The 12,326-nt window shown below is 37.2% G+C and overlaps 1 protein-coding gene across 3 annotated transcripts; it reads right to left on the bottom strand.

The window, feature by feature from the left end:
* Positions 1-10,827, bottom strand: srsf11 (serine and arginine rich splicing factor 11). 3 transcript variants are annotated; one of them, XM_058790820.1, is made up of 12 exons: positions 10,554-10,827; positions 8,336-8,469; positions 5,704-5,813; positions 5,360-5,449; positions 5,218-5,267; positions 4,682-4,815; positions 4,520-4,601; positions 2,398-2,511; positions 2,222-2,311; positions 1,067-1,231; positions 810-987; positions 1-708 (listed from the first exon to the last, which is right to left on the bottom strand). In XM_058790820.1, exons 1-12 carry the CDS (start codon positions 10,673-10,675, stop codon positions 514-516), a joined length of 1,464 nt encoding a protein of 487 aa, XP_058646803.1. In that variant the 5' UTR covers positions 10,676-10,827; the 3' UTR covers positions 1-513. The 3 variants fall into 3 exon arrangements, with proteins under 3 accessions (XP_058646803.1, XP_058646805.1, XP_058646804.1); XM_058790821.1 differs by having other exon boundaries at positions 9-708; positions 1,067-1,159; positions 10,554-10,826; XM_058790822.1 differs by lacking the exons at positions 8,336-8,469; positions 10,554-10,827 and adding an exon at positions 6,030-6,477 and having other exon boundaries at positions 8-708.
* Between the last annotated feature and the right edge of the window lie 1,499 nt (positions 10,828-12,326).

Here is a 12,326-nt window from a genome sequence, read left to right as displayed (position 1 = left end):
ACAGTCTATGATGACGGCGTGTGTTCACTACGGAAAAACACATTGCGGTAGATACAGCTGGACTGTTGAATGACCTGCCAGAAAAAGTAATCCAGTTTACGTGAAGTTCCACAAACGTTCTGCAAGTTTAAAAAGACAAACTCAGGCTAACTATAAAAAACAAATGCAATTAAAAGAAAGAAAAAAAAAACTGCTTGACAACGTTATCCAAGCACTTTCAATTAGGGGTAATTCGCTTAAATAGAAACCGCAAACAGACATAGCGAATGGGTGTATTTTTCAACTGTCTACACTAAATATACAGTATAACATCGTTCCACATCAGCCATGAGAGAAGAAACGGCTCTAAAACCCGGGGAACATCTTAAGATGAGCATGTACCAGTAAATACAGCAGATTCTGAGGATGCAGAATTTTAAAAAACAAGAAGGAATGAAGGAGTTCAGCGAGGAAAGTTTCAGGACGAGCTCTCCTCCATCTGAACTCTATTTATCAATACACTCAAACACTGTTTCAGTCGCTCATGTCCATGTCTTCGTCTCGCTGGTCTTCACTGTGTCCGTCCGACTCTCCGCGACCCGCGTCGTCTGCGCTGTCCGCTAGCGGCTCTTTAGCCTGCGGCGACGAGGCGGCGTCCGAGTTCCTCTCGCGCTCTTCCTCGTGCTCGCTGTCGTAGCCCTGCTCCTCCTCATCGTAGTCTCTGGTCACCTGCGGAACAGAAACAGAATTCAGAAGCCGGACCAGAATGCAGATATGCCAACCTTGGACATTTCTGTAAAGCGCAGTTAGTGAACGCAAGACAGTCGTACCTTCACATCTCCCTTCTCACTGTCGGACTTCCGGTCTCGGTCTCTGTCCTTCTCTTTGTCTTTGTTCTTCTTGCTGGAGGAACGTTCCCTTTTGTCCCGATTCCTGTCCCAATCATCCTTCCTGTCTCGGTCACGGTCTCTCTCGCGGTCTTTATCCTTCTTTTTCTCTTTCTTGTGTCTGAAAGAGCGAGTTTCCAGGTTAAAGCAGGTCTGAGGAAGGAGGCGTGATCTCGTGTGTGTGTGTGTGTGTGTGTTACCTGCGAGGAGACGGGGAGCGGGACAGTTTCCTCTTGGGAGATCGTGACTTCTTCGGTGATCGAGATGCGCTGCGACTTCTCCTGTGCCGTTTCCTGGAGGAAGACACTCGCTGGTCAACAGAAGCTCGGATCTGATCTGAACCACGGTAATGCAACTCCACATTTCTACTTAAAGTGCATGTGTGAAAAAACTATGGTCAGAATGACAAACTTTTAAGCCAAAAACCAGTCATAAAAATGCAATTATGGACAACTTTTTGGCATTTTCAAGTGAATAAATCAAAAGTAGGTAATTTGCAACCACAAAAAGACTGCCAATGAAATAGTCTGAAACTAAAAAAGGTCAAAAACCTTGAAACTGTCAAATATTACTATTGTACAATAGCATATACTTCTCAAAGTAATAATAAAATAAAAACATCAAGGAATATCACGATTTTTCTTCCATTTTCTTAACTTTAAAATTGGCCAAAAATTAAAGAATGCTGAATTTCTAAAAAATAAAATATATCATATTAGTGTAAAAATTAATTTCCTTTTTTTTAATTAAATTAAATTTTAATGTAAAATTAAATCAAACCATTAAAATTTTTTAAACTGAGATCATAAAATTTGGGAACATATAAAACGCATTTCACAGGGCACTAAAATGACTTCTTAAACTACTAATAAATTGTTGTATATTTATCATTTTACACCATAACAGTGTCAAAGGTTATATTTATGGAAAACTCAAAAGTAACATTTTTAAATAGTGTTAGCAATAATTCAATGAATTGTACAGACTAATACAACTATGTATAATTAACAAAATTACAAACAATCTTTGGTATTTGATAAAAACTTTAACATTTTCCCAGGAGAAACTTTAGAAATGTCCATTAATGTTTCTGTGTAAAAACGTTTTCTGGTATCATTTAAAACAGGACTCTAATAAAATGTTTTACTGTCAAGGAAGACTTGAACATACACACACGGTACATCTTCTGTGACTACATCTACATCTTCAATACACAGTCGTGTCAATAAATGATTACATTTTGTATGTTTCGTGATTTCAAATAATTAGACGTGTGTTCTGATGACTAAAATATAATATAACCATTAAAACAGAATAAAAAAAAAACACATTTGGGAGAAAACCTCGACCCTCACCGGCTGGAACTGCGGGAGCGTCTGGCGCTGCTGTAGCTCTTGGGTGGAGTTTTTGAACGTTTTCTGTTCTTCTCTTCCTTCCTCCGATCTCTACATCGGAAACAAACGCAAAGATCCAATGAACCACTGCCGCTCCACAACTAACCCAGAGCATCTCTCACACGCGTGAGACTCACCTGGACCTGGAGCGTCTGCTGCGGTCCCTGGAATGAGACCTCCTCCTCCTGGGGCTCTTGGACCTCCTCCTGCTCCTGGAGCGAGATCTCCGTCTGGAATGACTCTTGGAACGCCTGCACTCACAGCAAACTCAAATCAGACTGTGTTCACTTCGTTAACGAGAACAAGTTTGGTGATGAGCTTTTTTCCCCGTGACTAAAACGAGACGACAATAAAGTCAAGAAACGATAACTATGACTATATCAACGTGCGATTTCATTGACGATAGAAGACGAGACTAAAATGTATAAAAAAAAAAAAACTTTACCAAAAAACTATTTTTGTCAAAAAAGCAGACAATGTTACTGTGGACTGCTGTATACGGCTCTACTATGTGAGCTTTCATGTGCGGTTGCCAGATATCAAGAGTTCAAATCCCCGAATCAGAGCTTCACTGTTACAAGGATACATTTTCTGCCTTATTTTAAGCAATCTGGCAACCGTGATCTGAAAACAGTAGCTGTGTCCAAAATCGCTCACTCGTTCACTAATCCCTATATAGTGTAAGGCAGTTGAGTGCACTATATTAGAAAGGAGTGAACTAAATGAAGTGAACGGATTCGGACGGTGACGTGTACACTGCGCGTGAGACTTGGCTGTTGCAAAAACATCTTAGATGTACTTTTATATTTCATGTACCTCATTTTAGAAAATAATATTAATAGCAATAACACTTAAAATGACTATTGTAATCAGCTTTGTGGTTTCATTGATGGTATATTATTCATTTGTTCTGTAATATGGTCATAATCATTAAATACTATTAAAATATTGTCAACAAAAATAAACTCACATTAGCACATATTAATAATTGTATGTATTTATTGTTTGTAGTATCTTGAAACTCTCCCGAGCAGCATTTTTGCACTCAAATAAGATGACCGTGGGCGCCCTCAGGCGACTGTTAATTTGACATCAGAATGAATACACTACCAACGAACATTTTTAAAAATCCACAAAATTCATCATTTTTGCAAATTAAACGGCATCTCTCGTTCAAACTCGCTCGCTCCCGCTAACAGCTCGTCGGTTCTCCGCATTGGATTGTGGGAAATAGTGCTTCAGTGAGTGTACATCAGTTGTACACTCGAAATCAGAATGCATTGTGGGTAAAAAGTAGTGAACGAATGTAGGGAATGAAGTCGTTCACTCAGAATTCGGACAGCACTACAAAATGGCTGACACCCGATATAGTGCACTATATAGTGGATAGGGAGCGGTTTCGGACACAGCTAGTGACAAACAAGCTGGAGTTTAAATGAAAGCGTCGCTCCGCCGGTCTGTGTTCTGTCACGAGATCTCGACTGCACTGATTGCGATTGAAAAAAATCTAAATATTGAGAAAATCACCTTTAAAGTTGTTCAAATGAAGTTCTTAGCAATGCATATTACTAATCAAAAATGAAGTTTTGATGTATTTACAGTAGGAAATTAACAAAATATCTTCATGGAACATGATCTTTACTTAATATCCTAATGATTTTTGGCATAATAGAAAAATTTATAATTTTGACCCAAACAATGTATTGTTGGCTATTGCTACAAATATAGCTGCTGCTTATGACTGCTTCTGTGCTGCAGGGTCACAAATAATAAAAATCCTATAATAAATCAGTACACTAGATGAGGTAAATAAACCATGTGTATGACTCCACATTCTATTGATTAGTGTTTATCTGTGGAAGTGCAAAAGTAAGCTAAATTTCTCAAATGACAATTATAATTTTGAGCAAAAGTACATTATACAGCATGACTTAATGTCGACTAAACAAAAACAGGATAAGGTTGACTAAATATAACTAAAATGTACATTTGAGTATGACCAAGTCTAATTTAAAAATGTCTGTCAAAACGAACACTACTATATGGTTAATTAATAATAATAATAATAATCTTATTGCTAAAATATCAAGTTCTTTGACTAAAACTAGACTAAAATGTTGAGACTTTTAGTCGACTAAAAAACAGGATAAGGTTGACTAAATATGATAAAAACTAAAAGTAACATTTAACACAGGACTAAGACTAAAATGGAAAATAGCTGATAAAATGAACACAACATCAGACTGTGACTGTACAAACCTGTGTCTGGAGCGGGACCCGGACCTCCTGCGTCTGGATCTGGACCTGGATCTGGAGCGCTTGCGTTTATCATCCTTCTTACCTGAAGGAGCAAACTCTTTAGCACACCGTGCTTTCATTCAGACAAGTGTTTATCTTTGATCTAGCGCATCAGTTACTCACTTCCGGGCTCGATGGCTGCGGAGATCAGAGATTGCGCCTCTCTCACTCTCTTCATGGCTTCTTCGATCTCTTTATTCGAGCCGTCTGCCTTCAGTCCAGGGTTCAGACTCAGCCCAGCGGCGAGATGATTCAGCCTGAAATCACAGCAGATCACTGACGACAACCTGCTTAACCTCAGTTACACGAGTAAAGCTCTATGGTTTGTGCAATGAGGACAACGAGATCGGAATCGTCATAAAAATGAAATTTTAGACTAATAATGCGTAAGCAGTAAAATCAAGGACTAATCTCTATGAATATTAAACTGCAAAAGACTGCTACTGAAATCTGCATATCACATCTATGCACATCTATTATTGTAAAAAAAGTTATTGAATTGTTAAAGTTTTAATAATTCGATTGATTAGATTTGATGGTTAATATAAAAAAAAAAAACCTTGCCTGATTTCGCAGAGCCCTATTTTTTTAAGTTAATAAATTGATAAAAATAACAAGTTACTTAATTTCAATTAGACATATGATATTGATGGACTTACTTGGGGTCTATGGATGCCATAAGCTTCATAAGCTGCTCAGCTGATAAAGACTGAGAAGAACACATCAAAGATTAGTAAAGAGTTTAGCAGATGCGGTGTACAAACAGGGCGTTGATGAAGGAGCGAGCGAGCGGCGTCAAACCTGAGTGTTTATATTGGGTGCCGCCATGGCCAGAGCTGCCATGGGGTCCAAGTTCGGCCCTCCTAGACCTCCAAGAGGAACGCCACCGATCTGAGGACAGACAAAACATCAGCATCATTACAGGAGCCATGTTTCCATCCACCTATTTTTATGTGCATTTTGGAATACCGCGTAAAAAAAGCTGGATGGAAACGCAGAGATGCGCACAAACTCTCAAAATGTGCCTAAACATATGCAGTCTTTTGAGTAGGATAAACTTTATCCGATGCACATAAACTACGATGGAAACACATTTACTGAATAATCAGAATACCGAATCTCGGGTCACACTGATTGACACTCACAGATGGGACGGGGTTGGGCGTCGGGAGGAGCCCGCCTCCTGGCAGCAATCCTGCGACGGCATTGGCTGGAGCGAGCAGCGACAGAGCCTTGGATTCGTCAGGAATCACTCCTGCAGGACGGAAACGGCACAATCAAACCGTGCCACGCTTCTCGCGCCACACACAGACAGACCCACAAAGTCAAACTTTCTTTTTACATTTGCACTGACATCAGTACTCGCTTTGTCAGAGGAAGCTAACACATGAGGTCCCTTAACAAAAGCATCAAGTGCACAATACTACAAGAAAAGGAAATGACACTAGACACACTGCCAAGATGTTATCACCTGAACTTGATTTTTTAAGTCATGAACCAAATGTAAGCAAGCACAGCCGGATCTCCACTGGGATGTGCTCTCAAGTTTCATAAGTTGTATAATGAACAAGCGATTCAGGTCGGCTGCTTCGCTATAAAGCACACAGAGACATCAAGATAGACAAAACAGAGTTTATGATTCGGGTGTCAGCATCAAATGACAGTTCATCAATCCACTGATGGCATGACTTACCATTACTAATGCAAATAACATTGCTTTACGGGGCTTTTGCTGGCATTTGAGAGCTAAAGCTGCCGTTACCTGGTCTAAAACAGAATCCTATGGCATAAACTTCCAGCAAAAGCCCATTTTAAACTCTAGATTGTGTGTCAAATGCTGAAGAGGAAAATAACTAGAGTTAAATGACAATGAGCGTTTTGGTGAGTGCATGGAATCCATTGGGTGAGAGCCTCTGAAATTAATATTTCACTCCAAACGACACAATCATCACTGACACACACACACACACACACACACACACACACACACGAGAGAGAGAGAGAGAGAGAGAGAGAATACAAGAGAGAGAGAGAGAGAGAGAGAGAGAGAGAGAGAAACAGGACAAGCTGCAGAAGACAAAACTGTTGGGTGGCATTTTCTGCTGGGCCTGGTTTACAGGACTTGCAGAACCAGGGAAAAGAACTGGAAAACACAACAACAAAAAACAGAAAGGACCGTTAAAAAGCTTCTCAGGCCTTTTTCAGTCATGTGGAGAGGAACAAAAGAACATTCTAGACCTGATTCTTACTCAAAAAAGCAGAAAATATTAAAGGGAGGTTGGAGAAATATCATAGGGCCCTATGAAATCCATTTGATTTTTTTCCCAAATTCCATTTTTAATTTTTTCTGGATTCCATTTTAATTTTTCTAGATTCCATTTTTAATGATCAAATTTTATTAAATCAAAAAGCATTTTTAAATCATCATGAAACTTACATTTATTTAAAGTTTAACAAAAATTACATGTTTTGAGCCCAATGAAGTGTTATTTTTTCTTACCTTATGTTTTATTGTTAGCATATTCTGTGTTTTAGAATGTCTAATTATTTGAACGCAGAAAAACTACTTAATTAACATTTTTACAACAGACTTATGAATTTCTGTTGTGCATTTAAAATTGTCTGATTATCAAATGAAGGCATAAAACATTAATTTTTAGATAATGAAAATTAAACTATTTTTTAGAAAGCAAAAGGAAAATTACTATTAAAATTAAAACATGGAAGAATGTGTGTGATTATTCCTTAAGTGAAGTTTTAATAATTTTAGTAGCATTATGTACATTCTACTGAACAATAGTAATATTTCTGGCACAGTGTCTTCAAGTTAAACCGAACTTTTATTTTGATGGGTTGCCGTTAATACCTTTAAATTTCTGTGCATGTATGATATGAAGCTAGTTTTACTGAAATTAAACAGTAAAATGCTCAGAGCAGTTCTGGAGATGTTTATGCGTTTATGACCTCATTTAGAGAGACGACAGACGCTGAAATCTCCGTGAGCGCCGCGCGCTTCAGTATGTGTAGAAAACGAAACCGCGCGTTTGCGCCATTCATTCACACAGAGATGCACAGAACGCGCAGGATTCGTATTTACATAGTCTTTTGCAGCTTAATATGTACAGATACTACAGGTCCGATTTAAGTGTTATGACCTACTTTCGATTAATTCATCCAAACTTTGATAAATTCCGAGACATTATACAGTAAAAATACAATTTTTATGACCGGATTCCGTCCGCGTTTTCCGCATCGTGGAAATCATAGGGCCCTAATATCACAATCGCACAGGAAAGCCCTATCATTACGCGTGCTAAACACTCATGCATAATGCGCTACAGCTCATCTTACCGTACTTTATTAGCATGCAAAGTAGAAACATTCTTTCAGCCTAAACATTAGTGCTGCTTTGCAATGAATAGAGCGATCGATCTTTGTCTGTGCGCTCAGATGGAGACACAAGAGAGAGGATTATAGTTTACAGCAGGGAAACACGTGGGCTGGCCGCGTTTATTTGTCTACAGGGCAGCAGAGGGTCACTCTCAGACATCTGCCGGCTCTGCAATTGCCTTGTTCACTATAAAAATCACACACACAAATGACAAAGAGAAAAGTTTAACAAAAAAATGGAACTAAACTGGAAAGGCAATGAGTTAAACATCAGCTCCTGCCACTGACATATACACCTGGGATTCTCTGCGCTAATGCCGTCGTCTACACACTGCGAAGGGATCGATCGCGTGATGAACGTGAAGATTGCAAAAGAGCGGCACAAACCTTCAGCGAAGGGGACGACGATCAGGGCTCGGTCCACAAACACCGTGTTGGTCAGATGCTGGGAAACTCCGACTGACTCCGGCTCGTGGAACTTTACAAAACATACACGTGAAGTCACAGGCAAGGGAGAATCACTGAAAGAAAATATAGATGCTTTTGCGAGATGTACACACAACGTTCAACAACACCTCCTACAGTCACGCTTCGAGCATAAACACTCAAGATCCGGCTCAGGTTTAGATCTGCTGGCTTCGGAGCAGATCCGCCAGCGGCCTACCTTCGCTGCAGATATGATGACGCCGGATGTTTTTCGATGGGTGAAAAACAACAAAAGCACAGAACAGAAGTTAGCTAGTGGAGAAGCCTACATTCTGCCTGATGATGGAGCAGAGAAATCAGACATGCATTTGTGTTCCTGAGCCTAGAACAGGGTTTCTGCAGGATTCAAGGTGCATCTCGGGGGGCGTTTAAAGCAAAAACTGAAAACTTTTGATGCGTTCAGGACTGCAAAACGATTAACCGCATTCAAAATAAAAGTCTGTGTTTACATAATGTGTGTGTGTAATATATATAGTATTTATTAACGAAAAACGTTAAACTTCTATAATATATTTACAAGTACAAATATATATGCATTGCATACAAATAATTTTTAAATATGTACATGTGTGTATTTATATATATATATATATATATATATATATATATATATATATATATATATATATATATATATATATAAATACACACAATAAATATACACACACACATTATTATGTAAACAAGCGTTTATTTTGAACGTGATTAATCGCTTTGCAACCTTAAATGCATTTTGGCCATTCGTTTACGCAACAGGTTTCAAAGTATACGTTTTTGAAAACGATGCCGTAATCGTCGCCGCGTAAACTACAGAAACACAAATTTGTGAAAGCGGTGACGTCATCGCATGTGTATTATACGGTCAGTCTATAGGCATGCGTGCAGCTGCGTTGCGGTTTTTTACACAGTTACATCGCCACCTACTGGCCTGGTTTGAGTATACAGCATTTTTAGTAATTTGTAAGAATCTGTGTAATCCATTTTTAGTACACTGTGGTGTAAACGTACCGTAAAACTTTCATTATCTTTTTCAGATCAAGTAAGAAAATTATTGGAGTAAATTGAATGGAACAATACGTCTCTTTATATTAACAATGCTTCGAAATTTGAAAACACAACTTAAAACCGATTTCAAGTAGGCTACTTTTTAATTTTACAAAAATAACCGTTAAAACTTGAATGTCTCTGCTCACAAACACTAGAATGCGGAAATCAATTCTACTGAACCGTCTGATCACACTGCAAAAAAACTGATGCTTTTCCTCAGTATTTTGTCTTATTTTTAAGTACTAAAAGTACAATTTTACTTGAGAAATATCTGCCAATGGTCTCAGAAGAACTCAAACTAAAAGGGAAAGCAAGTTTTCATCCCCCATTGACAGATATTTGTTCTTGTTTTAATCAAAATAGCTTCATTTTGATCAGTTTCTCAGAAAACAAGACTTCATTTGATCAGTTTGCATCTCCAGCAAATGCATCTTGATTTAAGGATGTTTAGATATTTGTACTGGAAAACAAGACAGAAACACTGAGGAAGAGATTCATTTTATGCATTGCATTCAACGACTTTATGCTCCAGTTTAAGTCCTTAAATTGTGGAAGGGAGAAATAAAGCTTCTTAAAACCCGCAGAAACCCTGCGCGATCAGAGCCGTGTAATTAATTACGTGCGTCGGTTTGATGACGCACAGACGCAACAAGGCGTGACGACGCAAGGCTCTTTATACAATCAAGCGAAACTAGTGTAAAATAAGTGCACCAAACATCATCTATTAGTGTTTTAATCGTCAGAATTCATCCCGAGGAGCTCACATGTACATTAGCTAATGATAAATGATCAACTATATTACAAACAAACATAACGATGAGCTGTTTAACTGGCGCAGATGGGTCCTGGATTGTGTAGTTTATCTATTTTAGAAGCTTGAGATCATCTGTGCGAGTCTGAATGCGGTGTATTTATATATTTACACACTAATCGGGATGAATAAACATGTGGTACTGTTAGATAGACGAACTGCAGTACGTTATATGCGTGTGTGCAGCTCTCTTCTTATTAAATACACTTATTTGGATGTTTTTGTTCTTTGAGGGGCGTGTTTTGGAGCATTTATACTCACTCTGGAGGAAAGAGTCTGAGCTCGTCGATGGTTCCGATGAAGCCGAACAGGGTTCGCATCTGCTCCGCGGTGCTGCTCGGCGAAACGTTCGTCACCTGGATCACATTGGTGCTGGACGTCATTGTGGCTCCGTTTTATGGCGAACGTCGATCGAAAGGCATTTAAATCCGACCGATCGCTCGGTTTTCTCTCGATTTCTCCTCAGCGAAGGCCTGCTGTCTCACGCTAATGGCGCTCGTGCTGCGTGCGGCGTGAAGCGCGCGCTCATAAGAACATGGCGGCGCACGGGGCCGATTTCATAATAAAAGCTCTACACGAATGGGACGCTCGCCAGAGCGACAGTTTTCAAAATACAAGTCCTTATGCTCTAGTAGACGTGTGTTCTAGAAATGTGCTGTTTCAATGTAAAAGTCAGCAAATGAATGATCTATGCGCTTAAATGTCATGAAATGTATGTTTAATTACAAAATAATAATAATAAAAAATTAAAAAATCGTAATGATCTTAAACAAACCTCATTTTCTTTATTTAACGTATACTTTCTTATGATTATAACAGAAAATGTGTTTTCTCATCGCAACTGTACGATTATTCACATTTACTTCTGTTAATATTAATGACATATTCTATTGTAAACTGTTGTAAAATAATAATTTATACGTCTGTTTGTTTATATGATTTTATCACCAATGAATAGAGAAATAAGCGACAATATGCAACAAAGCAACCTTTAGCATACTGTATATCAGTGTCATTTTAGTAATATTTGAATTAATATATTAAATATGTATTTTATATACGTTTTTATATTTTTATAATAGTTTTTCTTTAGTTTTTAGTTAAAGTTTTAGTAATTTAGTAATTTTTATTTTTTTATTATTTATATGTAAAGTTTTAGTTTGAATTATTTTAGTACATCAAGATAAAATAAATGAAAATGACAAACGTTGCCTTGGCCACTAGCTGAGTTTAAAAATAAGTCGATTTTTTAAAATATTTTATTTTATTTCAGTTAACATTTATTTTATTTTAAGTTACGATTTTTTAAAGATTTTTGGGTTTTAGTTTACTATATTGTTACTATTATTATTATTATTATTATCATGTTATATACGTTTATAAGTAATGAATATGTCTTACATTTTTATGGTTCTAGTGTTAGTAATTTTGTGGTTTGGTCATTTTAATTTTTTATTAATTTTGTACATCAAGTTAAAATAAATGAAAATGACAATCGTTGCCTTGGCCACTAGCTGAAATAAAATTAGTTTAAAAATAAATTTTATTTAATTACATTTTATTTTATGTTAGTTAACATTTATTTTATTTTAAGTTACGATTTTTTTTTTTTAAAGATTTTGGTTTTAGTTTACTATATTGTTACTAATATTATTATTATTATGTTATATAAGTTTATTTTATATCAAGTAATGAATATATTGTTATGGTTCTAGTTTTAGTAACTATGCTGTGTATTAAATTATACATGACCACTAACAAGCATGCATAAAAGAATAAATAAAGTACTGAGCACCTGACACACACTCATTTTGGGCTTCAAATAAAAGCCTGACTTAAAATATACGAAAAATCAATGTTGTCTTTGCGTGCAATAAATATTTCACAGTGTAAACACCGTATCAAAATAAATAAAAAAACTTATAGAATTTATAGAATAAATTGCATTACAGACCAGCAATAGTCACTAAAGACAGAAAAAAAGAATTGCTTTAAAGCTTTTATAATGTCTTGTTTTGTACAAAGTAGCGCGTG

This window comes from Onychostoma macrolepis, chromosome 11, assembly GCF_012432095.1.
Source record: "Onychostoma macrolepis isolate SWU-2019 chromosome 11, ASM1243209v1, whole genome shotgun sequence".
Classification (NCBI taxonomy): Eukaryota; Metazoa; Chordata; class Actinopteri; order Cypriniformes; family Cyprinidae; genus Onychostoma; species Onychostoma macrolepis.
This window is presented reverse-complemented; position numbering and strand designations above follow the sequence as displayed.

Bases quoted from the DNA above. Each gene is read 5' to 3' on its own strand.
- srsf11 (XM_058790820.1), bottom strand. From the start codon at position 10,675: ATGACGTCCAGCACCAATGTGATCCAGGTGACGAACGTTTCGCCGAGC. The intron at 2,512-4,519 runs GTTTGTACAGTC...CTGTGAGTGCAG, and splicing joins GGGTCCCGCTCCAGACACAG to GCGTTCCAAGAGTCATTCCA. The intron at 988-1,066 runs GTAACACACACA...TCGCTCTTTCAG, and splicing joins CGCTCCCCGTCTCCTCGCAG to ACACAAGAAAGAGAAAAAGA.